Source organism: Catharus ustulatus, chromosome 5 (genome assembly GCF_009819885.2).
Source record: "Catharus ustulatus isolate bCatUst1 chromosome 5, bCatUst1.pri.v2, whole genome shotgun sequence".
Classification (NCBI taxonomy): domain Eukaryota; kingdom Metazoa; phylum Chordata; class Aves; order Passeriformes; family Turdidae; genus Catharus; species Catharus ustulatus.
In genome coordinates, this window is record NC_046225.1 from 28,697,923 (window position 1) to 28,720,143 (window position 22,221).

Genomic DNA, 22,221 nt, shown 5'->3' on the forward strand with positions numbered 1-22,221 from the left:
TGAATACAAGCCGCACCGTTTTGACCAAAATTTTGCTCCCACACCGGAAATGCAGCTTATACTCAGGAGCGGCCAATATGTGAATAATTTTCTGACATTTTCAACCCCGAGAGTGCAAACCAAGTCAGTGCAAACTGCAAAGTCGAGCATCCTGCCAGTAAAACCCTGCATTTACGCGGTTGTTACAAATTGGTTACTCTGTTGTGCGGCGGGTGGAGCTGCTCCGTGCAGGCAGCACAGGGGGTGGGGAAGGTGGGGCAGCTCTCTCCTGCTTGGCCCCGCGGCTCGGGGGCAGGCAGGGGCTCTCTCCTTCTTGGCCCTGCAGCTCGGGGAGAGGCAGGGGCTCTCTCCTGCTTGGCCCCGTGGCTCGGGGAGAGGCAGGGGCTTTCTCCTGCTTGGCCCCGCAGCTCGGGGGGAGGCAGGGGCTCTCTCCTGCTTGGCCCCACAGATCGGGGGAAGGCGGGGCAGCTTTCTCCTGCTTGGCCCCGCGGCTGGGGGGAGGCAGGGGCTCTCTCGTGCTTGGCCCCGCGGCTTGGGGAGAGGCTGGGGCTCTCTCCTGCTTGGCCCTGTGGCTCGGGGAAAGGCGGGGCAGCTCTCTCCTGCTTGGCACCGCGGCTGGGGGGAGGCAGGGGCTCTCTCCTGCTTGGCACCGCGGCTGGGGAGAGGCAGGGGCTCTCTCCTGCTTGGCCCCGCGGCTCGGGGGAAGGCGGGGCAGCTCTCTCCTGCTTGGCCCCATGGCTCGGGGGGAGGCAGACGGCTCCATGCTGCAGGCCCCGTGGCCGGGGGTGAAGGTGGGGGGCTCCATGCTACTGGCCCCGCGGCTCGGGGGGCTCCCGTCCCCGCATGCCGCCGCCGCAGGAGCAGGCAGGCTCCATCCCCGCCTCCCACCGCCGCCGCGGGTGCCGGCGGGCTCTGTGCAACCCCTGCCGCCGCGGGGCAGTTCCGGGCCGGGGTGAGCGAGCCCAGCGGTGGCGGCGGCCGGCCTCGAGTGGCTCCACCGAGCGGCAGTGCCGAGCTGGGCCACCCAGCCCTGTCGGCAGCCCCGAACCCGCATGGCCGAGCCGAGACAGTAAACCCCGCCCTGCCGCGATTCTGTTACTAATTGGCAGCTTTGTTGCACACGGGTCCTCGCTGCGAACGACAGAGCGGCTTATACTCAGGTGCGGCTTATTTATGGACAAAGAACGAAATGTTTGCCAACACCCGGCTATGCGGCTTATAGTCAGTGCGGCTTGTATTCGTGAAATTACTGTAGTCCTGCTTTCAGCTGCAGAAGCCAAAGCCCAGCTGGCTGAGAAGCAGTAAGGTGATCTGATCAGACTAAGGTTTTGCAAGCCCTGCTTTGTTTCTTTGCTTTGAGTGTGCTTTTGTTTTTGTCTCAAACAAAACTGGCTGCTCTAAGCGTGTCAACACAGGAACCAGGGCAGTGGAAGGGATCGCTGCATGCATGGCTGGTAAAATCACTATATTGGCACTGTGTCACCCTGGGCAATTGTTGCAGCTTCTGGCCATTGCCTGCTGCTGGAGGAACATCCCCTCCATTCGTCCTGGGCTACAGCCAAATACCTGAAGAAGCAGAATCACAAACATGACTCTGAGACTACCCATACTCTCCTTGTCCGAGAAGCCTGTGGACACGTCTTTGTCCCTGATGGAACAACCACTGATCCTTCTGTTAGGCTTTACGTACTTCTCACACAGACAGAGCGCCTCAGCCCAGGGCATTCCCTGGTGGCTCAGCTGCAGAGGCTCCTGTGGCAAATGGAGGTGAAGCCAGTGTAGACCTGGTTGTGACACAGGCTTAGTGCTGGGGGCTTAGCAGATCAGGAGTCATCTCAGTTTCGGGAAAGGCATGTAACCGTCCTTTTTCCTTCTAGATCTCAAGCTGCAGCAAGGCATTTGATTTAATGCTGGAAAAATAAGTTTGCTTGTTTGACTTTCCTAATGAAATTTAATTGTTTATTTTAAGGAAAACTTGAATGTGTGTTTGAATAGTTATAAAGCAGAGAAAGAAAGTGAGTCTAGATTTTGTTTTATTCATCTTGGCTTTAACAATTAAAAGGGAAAAGATTTTTACAGGGTAAATTCCTTCCAGAGACTGAGGAAGCTCTGTTTTGGAAGTAAGCTGTCTCTTAGGATGGCAGAAAGAGCGATTTCAGAGAGGTTTAAAAGTTATCACAAAAAAGGAAAATAATGAACTTGTGCCTGTTTTGACCTGTATAAAGCTACTCTGGATCTCTTGCAACTGTTTCTTCACACAGTCCTCTTTTTCTGCTTGTTTGAAAGATTATAGATATTTGATGTTTAGTCTGAAACAGGATGACAAGTGTAATTACAGTAATTTCACAAATACAAGCCGCACTGTTTTGACCAAAATTTTGCTCCCATACCGGAAATGTGGCTAATACTCAGGAGCGGCCAATATGTGAATAATTTTCTGACATTTTCAACCCCGGGAGTGCAAACCAAGTCAGTGCAAAGTTGAGCTCCTGCCAGTAAAACCCTGCATTTGCGCGGTTGTTACAAATTGGTTACTCTGTTGCGCGGCGGGTGGAGCTGCTCCGTGCAGGCAGCACAGGGGATGGGGAAGGTGGGGCAGCTCTCTCCTGCTTGGCCCCGCGGCTTGGGGGAAGGCAGGGCAGCTCTCTCCTGCTTGGCCCCGTGGCTCAGGGGGCTCCCGTCCCCACATGCCACTGCCGCAGGAGCAGGCAGGCTACATCCCCGCCTCCCATCGCTGCCGCAGGTGCCAGCGGGCTCTGTGCCCCTCCTGCCACCAAGCGGCAGCGCTGGGCCGGGGTGACCGAGCCCAGCGGTGGGGGCGGCCAGCCCTGAGCGGCCTCGCCAAGTGGCAGTGCCAAGCTGGGCCACCCAGCCCTGTCGGCAGCCCCGAGCCCTCATGGCCCGAGCCGAGCCAGTAAACCCTGCCCTGCCGTGATTCTGTTACTATTTGGCAACTTTGTTGCACACAGGTTCTCGCTGCGAATGACAGAGCGGCTTATACTCAGGTGTGGCTTATACTCAGGTGCGGCTTATTTATGGACAAAAAACAAAATGTTTACCAACACCCGGCGATGCGGCTTATACTCAGTGCGGCTTGTATTCGTGAATTTACTGTACTTACAATTAGGGGGAAAAAGGCTGGAAAGGGAAGATGGTGGCTGGTCTTCTTCCAAAAGCTGGGAAGGTGGTTGGCTAGGGAAGGAGCTCACTGGGGAGACTAGGATTCCCAGGACATTTATGTGCAATGATGATTTAATGCTCTTTGGTTTAAAATGTTCTAGAATGGCCTTCAGTTTCTTGGCACAAGGAATAAATCTTTGCTGAAATTTATGTCTCTCTTGTGCAGAAGATAAGGCTTAAATGATCCTCGTGGTTTCTTTTAGGCTCCAAAACCTTGATGGCTAATTTATTTCATGTGCCTCTTAAAGAAAGAACACAGGGATGCTGTTTTTCATCTTGAACTGCTTTTATCACAATTAATGCCACTTTCAAAAGACAGTGCCAAAAAAAACTTCTGAGATTTTCTGAGTGTGCTGGCATGGGGTTGCAAAGGTGCAGCATAGCACTTCCCCACACCTGTCATTGCTGAATGCAACCAGGGAGAAAGAGCCTGAGGAGTGCCAAGATTGCCTGTGTTGTTGCTACTGCTTGCTGCAGGAGGACACAGAGCACAGGAGTGTTACAGAAAAACTGCAATGCTGGGAGTTGGATCAGCAGAAGAACCAGGTGTTGGGAACTGGATTGCCAGGAAAAGAACCAGGCGGGTGGAGCTGGGCTCCGTGCAGACGGCATGGGGTGGGGGGGGGTGAGGCGAGGGAGCTCCCTCCTGCTGGCCCCGCGGCCCAGGAGAGGTGGGGGCCTCCCTCCGGCTGGCCCCGCGGCGCGGGGGGAGGCAGGGGGCTCCCTCCTGCTGGCCCCACGGCTTGAGGGGAGGCGGGGGGGCTCCCGTCCCTGCGTGCTGCCATCGCGGGAGCAGGGGGGCTCCATCCCCACCTCCCACCACCACTGTGGGTGCCGGCGGACTCCGTGCCCCCCTGCCACCGCGGCGGAGCGCCGGGCCGGGGGGGCGCGAGCCCAGCGGCAGCGGCGGCCAGCCCCAAGCCCTCACAGCCTGAGCTGAGCCAGTAAACCCCTCCATACTGCGATTCTGTTACTATTTGGCAACTTTGTTGCACACGGGTCCTCAATGCGAACAACAGAGCGGCTCATAATTGGGTGTGGCTTGTGTATGGACAAAGAACAAAACGTTTGCCAACAGCTGGCGATGTGGCTTATAGTCAGTGCAGCTTGTAATCGTGAAATTACTGTAATTGAAGTGTATTTAAAGCTAACAGAATAGTTGGAGAGCTGAAAATCTGTGAAATCCTGTGGGTTTAGGTTATTACATGGGAGAGCTACTCTGGTGACCTGTTCTTTAAGCATACAATGAAGGTTCTGGTGATGCTCTTGAAGTTGCTGGTTATGTTTTAGGTGCTGAGCAGGCATTTTAAAATTTATGTAAATTAACTACTGTTACATCTTTCTGAAGAGGAGTGTAGTCCACAGATATTTACAAGAGTGGTGCAGGGCACAAATCCAGTATTTTCTTTGGGTTTAAGATGGGTTGTGCTCTTTATTTTCAACACCCTTTGGTGATTTCCAATAGCCTTTGGTGAAAAGGGCAAGACAGAATATAGCCACCTGTGTCCTTGCTCTCAGGTGAGGTGGATGGAACACTAGCAAAGCAGGGGATGTTTGGGTTAGCTATAAATCGGGGTCCCACAGGCTGTTGCAGCAATGAACTGTTCAGCTCTTGGGGTGGAATTTTGCTGAAATGGGAGAGTTTGATCTTAGCAAGTTTTCAGTAGTAATTCTTTGGTAGAGTGCATGGTATTTTGATCTGTGCAGGCTGCACCCTGGGCTTCAAGCAGCTCATAGGGAAAGAAGGAGATGTGAGGCAGAGGTATTTCCATGAGGTATTAGCTGGCCTGGCTGTAACATCTGAAAAAAGAGCAGGATGTCGTTTAAGCAGCAAACAATTTCTATTTTGGTGCACCTATTCAGGAACTGTGCTTTACATCAGTCACGGCAGTGCGGGGAGGAAATGGGGCTCTTTCTGCATCTGACTTCACCAAGTCAGTGAGCACAGCAAGGGCAGCAGCCAGCACAGCTCTGGCTGGTGTAGCGTTGCTTGGAGGAATAGGTGTGGCTGTGTGCAGCGGACCTTGGACCGCGCCGAGCAAAGTCTCATCTCTCTCTGAGTGCGGGAATGGTAAGGCAGCTCCGTGAGTTTGTGTTTAGTGATGGGAAAGAAATAGAAATGCACCAAGTTTTTGGGGGGACTGGGGGAAAGAACGCGTTAGAAAGCATTTCATCTGTGTGAATCAAGACCGGATATCTTGCTAAGTCTTCTTTTCTGATGGATGCTTCTTTGATTCTTGCCAAATCAGACAGCGTTGTGGCATGAGTGTGTGTACCCTTGTGTTTTTTCCACACAAATTACTAAATATTAAACATCTGAGAAAGTTATAGGATAAAGTTGCATCTTTATAGTAAAAAAAAAAAAAAGGCTTAAATGCAGTTGGTTGCTTTCAACAGCATTAGTCATTACGGACATAAACCCCTCAAACTCTCTCTCTCTCTCTTTTCCTCCCTCTCTCATTTTGTATACTGACTTGTGTGGTGCATTGTGAAGTTTTGTAAATCATCCCCAAGAGGTTGCTGTGATAAATTCATCACTGGTGGAAGACCAGTGTCTCTGCTGAAGTATATACCTGAACTGGGTTTTAGAGCCTTATTTTCATCAACCCTCGAGTATTTTTAGACCAAGGCTGCTCAGGCAAATGAGGAAGTCTGGCAGAAGTTTCTTCCGGGCTTCTCATACACTCTGCTCTCCATGTGGTGGTGTGGACACAAGAGTAAGTGCTTTGTCTGGATTGGGAATGAAAAATTTCTCAATCTTCAAATAAAAATCTGTGTCTGCTGTCCTTGGGAGTTTTGGATGAGGAGGGGTCCCATGCATGTGACCAGGGTGTGACAAGAAAACAGTTGTGCATGTCTTTTGTTTGTCTTTCTCAGCAGCCATTCAACTGTCTGATTAGGAAACACCGGATACCTTCCAGCAAGATAGCTGGTGGAAGTCCTTTTACTTCTGTACAAGTCTACCACTAACCATTTTATATTCTTAATCAATATGTTGAATTTTATCAGCAGATTGGCAGTTATACTTTAAAAATGTGGACTGATAACCTTTGTTTTCTGCCTGACAGAGTGGGAACTGTACCAATTCTAGGAGTGTTTATGCTCTTCTGTGCTGCCTGATTTCAACAGTTTCTGTTGTTTTCCAAAGCAGAAACATAAGAAAATGCAGGAGAAATTCTTTATCCTAGTAAAAAATACTGCTTGCCTAAACTGATCACTTAAACCATGACCTAGCAGGTTATAAGCCCAGTTTGTGGTTGATTTATTTATATTTTTAGGTGGAAGCTGCATGGAAAACTGTAGGTCTTACATTAAAAACTGTGTGGTAGGTTTTCTGCGGAGATGCTTCTTCTTTTGTAAGGTGTTGGTTGTTACTGGGATGCATGTTTGGAGATGATGGACTCTTCTGCTACCTATGCCTCTATCATGGAGGAACGGGGTTCACACACACAGCCTTGACCTGCCTTCTGTAAAATGGCAGGAGTGATGCTACTTCCTCCCCTTGAGAACTTTGTTGAAGGCAAACACTGGCGGCTTCCCACTTCTGAGTGGCAGTGGACAAAATGTGCTTGTGCTTCAGGACCTCACATGTTCTAGGCAAAGGAGGTGCAGACTGGGGCTGAATGCTCTTAGCTCACCAGCTTTCTCTCTCTGTTCAAGCACAGCTAGTTTGGCATGGGGACTGCAAGCCTATAACCTGCTTAGAGTCTGTAGGATGCAATTCCCCAGGTCTGGAGAAAGAAGAAAAGTGCACCGGAATGAGGTAGTCTGGTGTTATAAGAGACTGTGCAGTATATGGATAGGCAGAGAACAAACTAAGGCTACTCTCAGCTTAAGTTTCCTTGCAAAAATGCATGCAGGGTATCCTTTTGCCATCTGTCTCCTGACTTCTCTTTCACTCCCTCTAGGCTGAAAATGAACCCAAGTAACACTGAATTGGAGAGAGTCAGCAACAGCTCTGCAGAGAGCCTCAGCCCACCTTTCAGGAGCGCCCATGTCAGCTTCACAGCGGGCTCCAGCGACAGCCTTGACTCGGATACACAGACCGGCAGCAATGGCAGTAAGTGACCACCGGGTTCTGGAGAGGTAGCATTGTACCTGAGGCCCACTGCTGGGACAGGATCCTCAGAGCAGGGATCACAAGGGTCCAGTCTTCAGCTCCCCCATGACCCTTCATCTCTCCACTTCTGCCCTTCTGCCTCTTGATGCACTTTAGATAAATGTCGCAGAGTCAGACCAACATCACAGGCTTTTTACTCTTTCATTCAGCACATGCTGAATCATTCACCCTGTAGATCCCCTTTGGTCTGGATAAAATCTCCATATAAAAACAATCTTGCTTGTGCTTCATGCATTTCACAGTGTCACAAGTAGCCCTGCTATAGAAAGTCCTACATAGATTTGAGGAATACCAGAAGGAGTTTTGTACTAGAGGTGATCTCTCCCTCTCATGGTGTTCCCAGTTATTTCTTAAGGGGAAAAAATCTGCCCACACTCAAATGACTGAGATTAAAAAATAATTACTGTGAAGGCACTTTTCTCATCAGTGCATAGCTTAGACGCGCACTAACGTATTCAGCGTCTCAGAAAGTACAGTAATTTCACGATTATAGGCCGCACCTGATTATAAGCTGCACTGTCAAGTGTCAGCAACTTTTCGTTCCTTGGCAATATATAAGCCACACTGGATTATAAACCGCACCTTCATGCAACAAAGTAACCAATTTGTAACAATCACACGATCGCGGGTTTTACTGGCAGGTGCTCAATTCGCGACTGCTGCTCCCCCCGCGGTGCCGGCGGGAACCAAGCCCACCTTCCCCTGGGCCAGGGTGATGGCGGGACGGAGCCAAGCCCACCATTCTCCTGGGCTGGGGCCAAGCCTGCCTTCCCCCGTGCTGGGCTGCTGGCGGGACGGAGCCAAGCCTTCCTTCCCCCGTGCCGGGGTGCCGGCAGGACGGAGCCAAGCCTGCCTTCCCTGGTACCAGCGGGCAGAGCCAAGCCCACCTTTCCCCTGGGCCGGGTGCCAGTGGATTGGAGCCAAACCCGCCTTTCCCCCAGGCCGGGGTGCCGATTGGACGGAGCCAAGCCCACCTTTTCCCTGGGCCGGGACCAAGCCTGCCTTCCCCTGGGCCGGGATGGCGGTGGGACGGAGCCAAGCCCGCATTCTTCCCGGACCGGGGCCAAGCCTACCTTCCCCCGGGCCGCGTTGCGGCGGGAGCCCGCCTCCCCCTGCCGCGCAACAGAGTACAGTAATTTTACGACTATAAGGTGCACCCTTTTGACTAAAATTTTCTCCCAAACCCGGAAGTGCGCCTTATAGTCTGGCGCACCTTATATAATGGACAAAGTTGCGACACTTGCCAAACCAGAAGTGTGAGCCACAATGGGGGGGCGGTGCCGCAGGAGCGCCGAGTCGCGAGGGGTGTGGGACTGGGCAGCTGCAGCTGGCAGGAGCTGCGCAGGGAGGGAGGGAGCTGCCGCTGGCCCCGGTCCTGGCCTCTGCCGCCGTGTGGGGAGGGAGGGAGCTGCCGCCGGCCCTGGCCCCGGTGCGAGGGGAAGAAGAAGCTGGGCGGCGCCGGGCGCGGGAGGAACAAGAAGCTGGGCAGTGCCGGCCCGGGCGCAGGGGGAAGAAAAAGCAGAGCTACGCTGGCTGGCGCTGGGCAGGAGTGCCTGGGCCCACGGCAGCTGTGACTGCCGGGCAGGGGAAGCCGGGACCCATGACCGCGTGGTGGTAGCCAGGATCTGCGAGCCGCGCCAGCTGGTGTGGGGGGCAAGTGGGAGTGTGGGGGCCCACAGCATGGGGAGGGAACCTGGGGCTGCGTTTAAAGGCTACGCCAGTCTGTGAAAAATGTTTGCAAACTGCCAGTAATTCGTTACTTTATTGCACGCGGAACAGCTCTTCGCTGCAAAAAAAAAGTGTGAGCCGTGAACCAAGCCGCGAGGGGGGTAGTGCCATGGGAACGCCGAACCGCGAGGTGGGGCAGGAGCGGCCAGCCCCCGGCCAGTGATGGGTGTGCGGGCTGGGCAGCACTGGCTAGTCCCCGGTCCCAGCCCCTGGCGGCCGCGCGGACTGAGAGGGACCACCCAGCTTCCGGTCCCAGCCCTCGACGGCCACGCAGGCTGAGCGGGACTGCCCAACCCTTGGCCAGCGGCAGCCGCACAGGGAGAGAGGGAACGGGCAGCGCTGTGCTGCCCCAAACCACGGACGGTCCCGAGCCACCCTGAACTGCAGCAACCCTGAGGTGTGAACTGTGGCCGCCCTGAACCGCGGCAGCCGCGAGCCACGGCCGCCCCGAGCCCCACCTCGCCAACTGGGGGCAGGCGGGAGTGCTGGGCCCCGTGCATGGGGAGGGCGCTTGGAGCTGCGTTTAAAGGCTACACCAATCTGTGAAAAATGTTTGCAAATTGAGCACCTGCCAGCAAACTCCACAATCGTGGGATTCCGTTACTAATTAGTTTTTTTGTTGCACGCGGCATGGATCTTTGTGGCAAAAAAAAAAAAATGCGCCTTATAGTCCGCTGTGCCTTATATAATGTACAAAGTTGCGAAATTTGCCGACTCCTGAAGGTGCACCTTATAGTCCAGTGCACCTTATGGTCGTGAAATTACTGTGACCAATTTGTAGCAATCGCACGATCGCAGGTTTTACTGGCAGGTGCTCAATTCGTGAGCTCAGCTCGCGGCTCACACTTCCGCGTTGGGAAATTTCTGAACTTTGTTCATATATTAGCTGCTCCGGAGTACAAACTGCGCTTCCGGGTTTGGACCAAAACTGTAGTCAAAATGGTGCAGCTTATAATTGTGAAATTACTGTATTTCCTTAGCAAGATCAACCATCATGTAGTGGAGGTTCTGTCTTTCCAAGAGCCACACTGTGCAGCAATAAAATTAAGAGTCAGAGCTCTGGAAACTCCATGTTTTCGCCGCTGACTTGGAGTCTGAGAGCAAGACCTTGCCAGGCAATTGTACAGTGTAAGAAACACCCCCAAAATATGTTGGGTCTTTACTTACTAGGCACAGAGCAATTTACTGTCAAAAATGATAGGGACAAGAGGATTTCTCTGCCTTTACTAACAGAAGCAATTATTTAAACTCATCGGGGGAAGATGAGTTTTTAAATGAATACTTGAATGCAGTTTGTCTTGCTGATGCAAGCAAGAAACTGTGCGGTCAGTCACTGAGTGAGGTGAGCTCAAATAAATTGTGCTTTCAGATGTTAAAATATGAAGTGGAGGAGAGATTTTAAGTCCTTGACACACAGAAGGACTCCATGCTGAAAGTGCAGAACACTGTTAGGAGAGTTGTAAAAGAATTACCCTCTGCTTGAGACAGAGCCTAACAGTGTATAAAAAAAACTTAAGAGCAGTGCGGCATTTGTGAGCTAGGCATGTGAACTGGTTGCCAAAGATTCCAGTCCTGACATTTGTTTCTTAAGACTCTCTCAAGTAAATCTTGTCTCTTGAAACAGTGATTCAGCTGCATGTCCTGGTAGAGATGCCTCTGGTGAGGTACTCGTGGACTGCATGCAGAAGAGTTTCTCTTGGCTCTATCCTCCGTCAAAGCCCTGTGGATGGAAGTGGCAAGAGGTGCCATGCTGAATGATCCCCGCCTGTCGCTTTTGGCAGGGTTTTAATGGAGAGAATCTCTCCTGTGGACCCATTAGAATATGATGTGGATGTCTGGGTTTTCACTAAAGCTTGGGGCATGAATCTCAATTGTTAAGGCAGATATTTCTCAGCTGAAATTGGAGAGCAGTCACTTGCTGGGCAACTGCGTGTACAGTGCAGGCACACACATAGGGCAAGGGTCCAACAGGAGTCAGAAAGCTTGGCTCCCAAGCACTGGGGCAAAAGAGACATACTGATTCACATTTCCTACAGACCTGTTTCTGAGCATATTGTCAGAAATGGGCTGCTGAAACAGCCTTGCATGGGAGACAAACCTGCAGAAACTGAAATCAGAGCTGTTCATTCCTGTGGTATCCCTCAGAGATGTTGGTGTAATGGGATAGGTTACAGGAGGTACATACAGAGAGCCTTGGCAGTGGAGGAGACAAATGAAAATTGACCAGTGCTACCAAAATCTGGTGAGGAGGGATAGGGCCAGATGGTGCCAGCATCCACTCTGGTAGCTGAGAACCAGTGGATCTTGTCCTCACCTTGTGTGGTTTCAGGAGGCGGAGTAGGCTGGGAGCTCAGAGACCTGAGGCCCTTCTCTGTTGGTTGTACGTGATTGCTGGTGATTGCTGGTGAGTCACTTGGACTGTGAAGAGTCAAGTGCCTTCTTCGGCGGAAACTGCTCGGGCAGAAAGCTGCTGTGAGGAAGTGCCTGCTGGCAGCTGAACCCTCAGCAGCAGCTTTATGAAGAGGAAGAGTCGTTTGCTACCACTCTGCAGCTTTGGAAAATAGATTTAAAGCAAACAATAGATCCTGCTATCTGCTAAACTATTTGCTCACAGCAAAACCCTGCGTTTCACATTTTAAGGTTTACATTTGCATGTGTGTTGTTAACAGAGTCCTGTTTGTCATTCAAGTGGCGTAGATAAATTCCTTTAAATTATTATCTCTCTTCTTTTAATTTCCCCTCCACTCCCCACTTCTTTTGTCTCTATGACCTGAAATTAATGCTCTTTATTTCAATGTCAGATCACCTTTTTGTCACCTTTGTATTTTTTAATGTCCTACTTCTTTCATGGCATGTAAGTGTATTACTCATCTCCTGTCTGGCCCAGGTAGGAAGCAGCTTCTATGGCTGCCCAAAATGATGCAACCATCCAAACCCAATCCATGTGCATTTGGCATGTGGAGCTGCTTGGATTTTAGTGGTATGTAGTGGGACCAGCTTGCCCTCTGAGCAAAGAAGTCTTGCATTAAGCTGGGAAATAGGCAGCAGGGGGAAGGTCAGATTTTTTTCAGCAAGATAGAAATTGCCAAAATCCCAGGCTTGCTCAGCGACCCTTCCCCAGTGTGAAGCAGAGAGAAAGGTTTGATATATTTGGAGTACTGTAGTGTAGTCAGAGGGCTGGAACTGTGTGCCATGAATCACCCTCTCCTTATCATGCCCTGCTGCTGAAGCACTGAGTGGTAGCTTCCAGGTGAAAGAGGCTGTGTTTAAAAAATTGTCTTTGTATCAAGTGCTTCATTCTTACCTCCCTGTGGATGACATCATTGCTTAAATATTTACTTTCTACTACCTTTTTACTACTGTATATGCAGTTCATAGGGGAGTGGTTTTTAAGGATGGGGAAGTGCATTTCTCTGGATGCACTATTTCTCAGGCTGGTTGCAACCTGCTTTGCAAAACCTCCTCTACTAAACTGGATTAAAGCCCTAACCCCTCCTGTGAAACTTTGCAGTTATGAATAGCTGAAGACTGTGCACTGGGTTCACATGTAACTTAGCTTGCTGCTTTCTTCCCAGCCAAGGCCCTGGGGGTGGCAGGGATATGGAGAAGGACCTGTGCTCTCAGCCTGCAAGGGCCACTCATGGCATCTTCTTGTGTGTTGCTATCTCCTAGGACATTCATCTGAGCCAAACCACTCGCCCCCTCCAGCTCAGAGCCAAGTGTTTCCCCCTGTCCCTTTCCTTCCTGTCTCCACTGTGGATGGTCCCTCCTCTGCTCCCAGCTGCCCACCCCCTCTGCCACAGAAGAAGACAGTAATCAGAACTGTGTCTTCTCCAGATGGCTTTTTTGGGGGACAGGCATCTTCAGGCAAAGCAGCTGGTGCTGCCAGCCCCAGGCTGAATATCAGCCATTCTGAGGGCAATGTGTGCCACCAAGAGGAGCCTCCCTTCACTCACCTAGCCAGCCTGGGGGATCGCCCTGGCACCTTCTCCTCTTCAGAGTCCCTGGAGAAAAGCTCTAAAGGAAACATCTGCTGGGACTCAAGCGCTGGTAAGAGCACACGGGCTTGCGGCACCAGCAGAAACCTCCAGTCCCTCTCCTCCTCGCAGCTCAGTGTATCCAGCCAGGTGTCCTCAGTCTCCAACCTCCACAACCTTTTGAGCAACATCGACAGCAAGGAGGGGGTGTACAGCAAGCTGGGGGCTCTGTATGCTGAGTCCCTGCGCCGCCTGGTCACCAAGTGTGAGGACTGCTTCACGCAGGAGCAGAAGAACGAGCTGTACTTCAGCGAGAACAACTGGTCACTCTTCAAGCTGACGTGCAACAAGCCCTGCTGCGACTCGGGAGACGCAGTTTATTACTGTGCCACTTGCTCCAAGGATCCTTCTACTACCTATGCTGTGAAGGTAAATCCATAGCCAGGTGGTATCCAGGCTTATATCCAGATTCTAGGTGGAGATGTGTGCACTAGCAGCACATGGCTTCTCAAACAGTGTCTTGTTTTCTCTGCTGGTATTTCTCACAAGTGAAGTTAGGCAAGCAAAACCCCATCCAAAATTGCCACTTTCCCCCTACTGCTTCCAAAGGTTAATTTGGAGAAGGAGTTTTCATTGTAACAAATGCCAGTCAGATGTAGCTTATTGCTAAAGGGGTCTGAAACCCAACTGTTTTCTCTCTGAAAACATCTTTGTGCAAATACTCTGTTGTAAACTCAGAGGCATTCAGCTCTGATGACACAAGCTTATGAAAGGCTGCTCAAAAGACAGCGTTTTTGCTTCTGCCTGCCTTTTAAGTGGAAGCTCTGACCCAGATACTGAGTGATACCCAGATATGATCTTGAAACTACAGACAATAAGACAATGCAGATCCCAATTAAACAATGCAAGGCTGACCCAGACATGCTGTGTAAGGTCAGGTCTGAAATACTTTCCTGTAACTCCATGGAATACATGTTTTGAAATGGAAACTTGAGGTGCAATAGTTCAGCTCTTTGAAACCTGGATAAGTAAGCTTATTCAACCAGTTCCATGGACATCCTGTGGATTTTGGGTTCTTGATCAATGTTACTACTTGAATACAGAGATTTTCATTTCCATTCTGACTTAGCGCTGGGGACATCTCAATGCTGCTTATTCCTCAGGTTGTTTTCAAAGCCTAAAGTATAATTCCCAAAAAAGCACTGTCAGAGATACATTAGATGAGATCTTGCACCAATACCCTTAATCCAGCAGTCAGAGCCGCAGCTTTTCTTGTATGTTATACCTAAATCCATCACAACTTTCTTCCTGAAGTCTAGGAACTATGTAGTGAACTGTTGCGCTCCTTTTCAATCTGCAGTTCCCTGTGGCACACCCACACCTTTGCTTTTGCCTGCTGTGTTAGGTGTGGTAGCTCAACTCTATGGCTGTGGTGCGTGAAATCTTGCCAAGGCAGAAACAGCACATTTCAGACTCTTGACACAAGGACTACACTTGTGTCCCTGTGTGTGAAGTGGGCTTACTCTGTGCTCTAGGTACACTACAAAATTTCTTAACAAAGTCAAAGCCACTGCAACAAGGCCATACTTTGTGCCAGCATAGTGATGTTGTTTATGTGTATATCCATGTGTATAGATACGATTCCTGTATGCCACCATCCCTTTGGCAGCCAAAGTAGGGAATGAATAATTGTGAAACGTTACAATTGGCTAATCCCTAGCTTCCCCTTCTGGCTTCTGTATAGATTTTTTGACATGAAAGAGATTACAGACCTGTAGTTAAAATTAGACTTTGAGAGCTCAAAATGGGCAGAAGATCAGACTTGAACCAAGGAGCCTAGTGAGAAGCAAAAGCCAGAGTCTGAGCTATGCACAGAGAGGCATGGCTATGTGTAAAACAGTTTGGAAATGGCTTTAGAGGAATTAAGTCAAGATATGCTCTATGCCTTGGCTTCTTTCTCCTCTAGAGGTATGTGACTAAGCCAGCCCAGGCTCCTACTTGGAACTTTCAGCAGGGAGGATGCCTCTGGGGCAGCCAAAGTCAAGAAGAATGACTGGATGGGGAAGATTTCCCTGTATTCATTTGGCCGTAGTTGTTCTTCCAGAGACTTCTCTCTTGCCAGGAATTCTCCCCGTTTTCCTATGCCTTACATGTCTTTCTTTAGGGAGGAGGAACAAGCAAGTTTGTTAGCCAGAGAGGTGGAAGGTCTGCTCTGCATTTGGGGACCTCTTGCATCATCCTGGGTCCCACTACACTCATCTGCATTCAGCCTAGCTCTCCAAAGCTTATCTTTCCACAAATAAGCCAGGCCAGGGCATTTTTGTTTAGAAAGAGAGGACAGCAGGGATCTGAAATGTCCCATCTCCACAGTATTGTCTCATCTGAGTGAATTATCTGTAAATGCCCAGATTCAAACCCTTGCTAGAGGAATACACAAGCAGCCCTATTCTTCAGCTCCTCTCTATTCTTGTGTATATTTTAACTCAGAGGCAAAATTGATTTCTCCTATGATTTTGCATGCATGTGACTTGCATTGGCATGCTCCAGGTTTTGAAACCTTTTATGCTGAGTTTCAGCCTGTTGCTTACTCCTGTGGATGACATATAAACACATCGCCAAATAAAGGAGAAAAAAAGTATAATAGAAATGCCAGAAGGCCTCATAAGCTAATGGACAGTCCTATAATAAACCTGGCTTTGAGTCTCTAATGCAGTATAAAGCTAAAATATGGAAGAAAATGAAGGTAGAAGTCATGTAGGTTAAAGAGAATCCAGATTATAAAAGGCATTTTTCTCCCTAGCATTTGCTTCACTCTGACTTCTTTCTAGCTTTCTGTTGTAAACTTCCATTTTCTCTTTGGTGGTGTTTTTTTTTTTTTTTTTGCCTGTGCTGAGGAGTACAGCTTGTTGCTGGTTTCCCTTAGCCATTGATCAGGGGTTTGAGAGTATTTGCTGACACAAGGAAGTGGAATGGTTGAGGAGGATGTGAAAGTGGCTCCAGGGCTTGGGACTAGAGAAGGATCAGGTGGGAAGACAGTACTGCAGGTGTCTGTCCACCCCTCACCACAAATAGCACTATTGCTTACAGTCACCTCCCATTGCGTGGGGCCTCATCAAGGAGTGTTGACTATCTCCAAAGATAGAAACAGCATGTCTTTTGCCACAAGCTTTGCTTTTCTCCCTCCAGGAATGTCTCTTGGATTGCAGGAGTTTATCTCAATTATATCTGTGGCGTAAAAACTATGTTGCTTCTGTTGGCAGTGGAACAAAATCTTCAGAAGTTATTCACAGTAAGATTACTGTCCCCCTTTCCTCCAATTACTGGGCATTGCCTGACAAAGGAAGCTTGTCCAGAAATGCAACTCAGACATCTGGTGGCTAAGGTTTGGCTATTGCAGGACAAAAACAATCCTCAAGCCAGGAGATAATTTAAAGTGCTTAAGGGACCAATGCTTAAAGGATCCTGCTTCTGCTATTGTCTTCCGGAGCATCTGCAAATCACAACTTAGCATCCCACCTCTCCACTTCTGGTCTCTGCCTTGTCTCTGTCACTGGCTGATGGGACTTTTCTTTTAATCTCTCTTCACAGATTTGTAAAACCCAGGAGTCCAAGGTAGCTGCTTCTTACTGCAGCCCTGCAGTGCCAGTTCACTTCAACATCCAGCAGGACTGTGGGCATTTTGTGGCCTCCGTCCCCTCTAGCATGCTGCTGGTCTCAGATGTGGCAAAAAGCATGCCTGGAGATGGCTTCCATCCCTCCCGCGCTGCCAGTGAGCACGACTGTGTGGTGGTCATCACCCGCGAGGTGCCGAGCCAGACCACTGCCGACTTTGTGAGGGACTCAGTGATGCTCCACCAAGCCAAGCCAGAGCTATATGAACGTCGTGTTTGCTTTCTGCTCCTCCAGCTCTGCAATGGCTTAGAGCATCTCAAAGAGCATGGCATCATCCATCGTGATCTGTGCCTGGAGAACCTACTGCTTGTGCCCTGCAAGCCCCCCATGAGCTGTGTGAAAACCAAAGATGACACGCACTTACCCCGCCTCATCATCAGCAATTTTTTGAAAGCTAAACAGAAGACTGGAACTGGAGACTCCAAGCTGAAGAAGAGTCAGGCCCGGCTGGCCCCAGAGATTGTGTCTGCTTCTCAGTACAAGAAATTTGATGAGTTTCAGACTGGTATTCTTATCTATGAACTGCTGCACCAACCCAACCCCTTCGAGGAGAAGGTACACCTCAGGGAACAGGAGTATAGCTCTGAGGACCTCCCTGCTATACCCAGCCTGTCCATCTATTCCCGAGGACTCCAGCAGCTGGCCCACCTACTACTGGAAGCAGATCCCATCAAGCGTGTGCAGATTACTGAGGCCAAGTGGATGCTGCAGTGTCTGCTTTGGGGGCCCCGAAAAGACCTCATGGAGCAGCCCCTCAGCCATGAGAAAACCCTGTGCCAGGTGCTGCAGAACTGGCTGGACATGAAGCGTGCCTTGCTCATGATGAAGTTTGCAGAGAGGGCTGTGGACACAGAGCGGAGCATTGAACTGGAGGACTGGCTATGCTGCCAGTACTTAGCATCTGCTGAGCCAGTCTCTCTCTTGCACACATTAAAACTGCTGCAGCTGCTCTGACCTTGGATGTGTGAGAGGTTTGAATCTCAGGTGCACATGCACATTCAGCTCCTGCCCCAGTCAGAGTGCACAAGGCATGTTTAGTATCCTCAGCACTGTTAGTTTACGAGTAGGCAAAACTGGGGACCCACCTCTATTTAGGGGGATTTTTGGTTTTTGGTATGGTAAATGTGAACTAATAAACTCCTGCCTGTGTGTGTGCATGTTTCTAATGAACTCGCTGCACTGAGTTGATTTCTGTGCCTATGGGACAGTCCTCCAATCCCCACCTCTCCGAAAGCATTGGAGACTTTTTGCCTGGGAACAACACCACGCTCTAGAGTGGGAAGTAGGGATGAATGGGTGGCTGGTTCTCTTCAGAAGCAAGGGCAGTTCACATAATGCTTCTTTGCAAGGCATAACCCGGAACTTTCCAATTCACATATTTTATGAGTTTTGACATCCATTTTGCTTCTCCCTTTCAAAACGAAAATTGCTGCTTGTTTCTGTGTATCAGTTCTTTTTTCTCTGTGGGCATTTCAATACCAGCTGCGTATTACCTTCATTAGATACTAGTACAGCCTGACTTTCCTGTCTAGTGGTGCAGCTGTAGTGGAGCACCACTGTTGGATGTGAAGGGGTGAAAGAGAGCTCAGGGTGGGTCTGTTCATGAGGATGATGCTGGGAATTACCCCTTGTAAAACTAATTAAATGGAAAATCCCCAATTTGGCTCCAAGGCCTTGGGGAGAAAAGTCAGGGCCAGGTTGCCTTGCTTTCCCCATCCCTCCATCTACCTCCCTTCACCTGGTAATTCACCTGTCCCTTGTATCTAACATTTATTTAACTCCTTGATCGAGAGATGAGCTGGCATGTGAAAGGCTGGGGCCACTGTAGGCCAGCAGGGTCTGTTATTGACGATGAGAGAGACGGGGACACTGGATGGTGATCAGAATCCAATTTTTACTGAGCACTACGTGTGCTTATATGCTATTTGCAGGAAGGCTGGTAATATTTTACTACAATCATCTAGTTAAACATCACATAGATGAACTTTACATTTCTACGTAGTAAAATCTTATTTCCTGTAAGCCAGACTTGATTCAATCTTCTTGCAGAGCTCTGTTTGCTCTTGCCAAGGCATCTTTGTTATCAAACTGCATATGCTGATTAAATGTACAGTACTATCAGTCTCATTTGCATTACCCATATCCACAGGGTCTTATTGCTGCTGGTATTTGAATTAGAAATGCATGGGGCTGGGTGTGCTGCAAACATATTTCTCCAACAGATGGGTTGCAGGAGCAGCACAATGAAATGTGGAGACACTGGCCTGGCTTCCTTCAGCCCCTTTCCCTCCATCCAGACATAGAGCAGCCACTCAGACTGGGAGAGAGGAAGTGCTGCTGAGTAAATAAAAAAGATTTTTCAAAGGTTGCAGGCTTCTTTTGCTCTTCCACCCCAATACAAGGCAGAGATGAGCTGCCCTGCTCCTAACATCAGTTCTGCAGCCCTTGGAGAAGCAGTAAGTTTGGGACATTTGGAGAGAGCCCAGCATCAGCTTATCTGGCACAGGATGTCGCTAGCTGAGCTAGTCACCTCCCAGCTCTAGCAAGGAGAAATATATGAGTACCTTCCTCCAGCCTTGATTCACCTCCAGACACAGCCTTCTCTTTTGGGGAATTTTAATTGCTCAGGTTTTCTTGACACTCTGTGTACTTTATATGAATATTTTCCAGGCTTCTCAACTGAATTTTTCTTTTCTTAAATCTGTTTGGCTATGGGTGCTGCTGATGGGAGGGGATAGTTCCTTGGCTGGAACTTGGCTTGGTTCCTTGGTTCCTTGGATGTCTTCTTGGCTGGGCACCCATTTGCAATTGATTTCCCCTGATCCCCTTAGGGAGGAGGTTGTGCATGTCCCTGCCTGCTGCAAGAATGTGGGATGGCTTCAACTGCGACTGCTGGAAATTTTTCATACACTGGCTTTCTTGCATCTGACTTTTGGGCCCACTTCCCTCTGGTAGAGGTAGCAGGAACTTTCTGGCTTGGGAACCACCGTCCATCCCATGGATCATCCTGGACACAATGCTCTGGAAGGTCTGGCTCTGACTTGCTGCATGTGGTCTCATATGGGCCAGCAGAGTGATGAAAGAGCTGAAGAATCTGTCTGAAGGAGCCCAGCATGTTTCTCTGAGATAAGCTGAAGAGATGAGTCAGTTTCTAAGCATGAATGTAGGGAAGAGGTTGGTGGCAGCTCTGCAGGAGTGCGCTGAAGGAGACAGGGACTGGTCATCACAGATCCATGTTGTGCTGGCAGGGGGGAGATAATTTGCAAGGCAAGTAGCTTGCAAAGCTTTAGCTGGTTACTCATTGGGACTCAAGAGGTAGCCAAACGTTCAACCACCCCACAAAACACAAGACTGGATCCATTTAGCATGCTGAATTTCAATTTAGTGACAAACATTGTTACAGATATTGGAACAGAGCCTGCATAGTGTGGGATGTTAACTTGATCAAAACTCTTTCCCTTGAGTTTGGGCATTTGAGTCTGGTTCTGGTGTTGGCTTTGGCACCTTGTGGCAGCATTCCCAGCAGAGCAGAGGCCAACAATAGTCTTTTTCAGCTATATTTGTTTTAGACTGGGTGGGTGGCCTCTCATATAAACAAAAATTCTTAACTCCTGGCTTTCCTGGTACTTTCCCTTATGGTAGCTCATACTTCTCCAGCCTGAACAGTACTACGTTTTAGGTTTTAGGGTCGATGCTTGAACTGTGGAATTGCATTAGGATTTCTGAGGTGTAGCTGTTGTGGGGAAAGTGACACCTAAGCCTCAGATGAATCCCACAGCTGAGTGTGAGGACTTAGCGGTCTTATGCCCCACCCTTGTCTTTGCTGTCCCCACTATGCCGTGAGCAGCAGTTGCCTTTTCCTAGCTGGCATTCCTGTCCCCATGCCCAGGAACCTCTGCAAGAATGGTGGAGGTGGTGGATCATTCCCTGTATGGCTGGGGACACAGATGACCCTGCACCCTGGAGGCCAAGTGTGTCACCCACTCAAGGGGAAGGAGGATTGCAGGATATGTCTGTCTGGGAATACAGCTTGAGGTCCGTGTACCAGAGGGACAGTGTTGAGGAGCAGTGACTGGAAGAGCACCACAGTCCCCAGGATCTCAGAGGTGCTGCTGGAGGTGGAAAGGGGTGTTTTCTTGTCTCATGCTACCTCCAGGTAGCCTGGCAGTCCCTTTCCCAGTAGACAAGACAGGTGGATATGCTGCACAGAAACTGTCTTGCATTTTGCTGTATTTGTGCAGGATATATTGGAAAGAAGCTTTTTCCATGCAGCAACAGCCTGGTTTCGAAGGACTTGTTCTGCTAAATCCATGGAGTTGATATATGACTTTACTGAGTAAGTATTTCTGAAGGTCTTTGCAGTGCCTGCTTAAACAATTCTCTGCTATAGTTCTGAAAAAAAGTCCTCGTTTTTCAAGTATCAGGAAGAAATTTCTACAGTAGCAATATATTGACACACTGTTCATGCCTCTCATTTTATACCATCAAAGGCTGGGTGGTGGAAGCTTGTGGGCCATAATGAAACGTGTGAGTCAGCATTGTTTGTTTCATTCCCCTGAGCTAAACAAGTGGCAGCCAGTTTCTGGTGAAGGAATTAATTACAGTAATTTCACGAACATAAGGTGCACCGGACTATAAGGCGCACCCCCCGGGAGCTGGCACATTTTGCAACTTTGTAGATCAGATAAGGCGCACCGGACTATAAGGCGCACTTTTTTTTTTGCAGCGAGGAACCGTGCGGCGTGCAACAAAGTAACGAATTACTGGCAGGTGCTCAATTTGCAAACATTTTTCAAAGATTGGTGTAGCCTTTAAATGCAGCCCCAGGCAACCTCCCCATGCAGCGGGCCCCGGCACTCCCACCCACCCCTGGCACCGGCTGGCACGGTCACGGCCCTCGGCTCCCACCATGTGGCCGCGCTGCATCCCGACTTGCCGGCAGTGGCGGCACTTCTTGTCGCTTCCCCGTGGCCGGCGGCAGAGGCCGTGCCGCTTCTCTCCACTTCCCTGGGGCTGCGCCACTTGTCGCTGCTTCTCAGCGGCCGCAGGGGTTCAGCCGCCGCCGCGATTCAGCAGCCGCAAGGGGCTCCGCTGGCATCGCGATTCGGCGGCCGCAGGGGCTTCCCCGCCACCGCTTCCCCACCGCCGCAATTCGGCGGCCACAGGGGCTTCCCCGCCGCCGCTTTTCAGTGGCTGCAGGGGCTCAGCCGGTGCCGCGATTCGGCGGCCGCAGGGGCTTCCCCGCTGCCACTTCGCCACCACCACAATTCAGCGGCTGCAGGGGCTTCCCTGCCGCCGCTTTTCGGCGGCTGCAGGGGTTCAGCCGGTGCCGTGATTCAGCGGCTGCAGGGGCTCGGCCACCGCTGTGATTCGGCGACCGCAGGGGTTTCCCCGCCGCTGCATTTCGGCAGCCGCGGGGGCTCCGCTGCCACCACGATTCGGTGGCCGCAGGGGCTTCCCCGCCACTGCTGTGATGCCACCGCCGGGCAGGCTCTGCTCGGGGCTGTTGCGGGCTCGCACTTCTCGTTCCCCCCGCGCCTGGGC

At 50.3% G+C, this 22,221-nt stretch overlaps 1 protein-coding gene across 4 annotated transcripts in view; it reads left to right on the forward strand.

The window, feature by feature from the left end:
- PRAG1 (PEAK1 related, kinase-activating pseudokinase 1) overlaps positions 1-17,847 on the forward strand; it is a 32,225-nt gene extending 14,378 nt beyond the window's left edge. For all 4 annotated transcript variants that reach the window (XM_033060169.1, XM_033060167.1, XM_033060166.1 and 1 more), the window contains 3 exons: positions 7,089-7,240; positions 12,701-13,434; positions 16,594-17,847. In XM_033060169.1, coding sequence (XP_032916060.1) covers positions 7,089-7,240; positions 12,701-13,434; positions 16,594-17,631 — 1,924 coding nt within the window. In that variant the 3' untranslated portion in view covers positions 17,632-17,847. The remainder of the gene's footprint in view (positions 1-7,088; positions 7,241-12,700; positions 13,435-16,593) is intronic.
- The last annotated feature ends 4,374 nt before the right edge of the window (positions 17,848-22,221 follow it).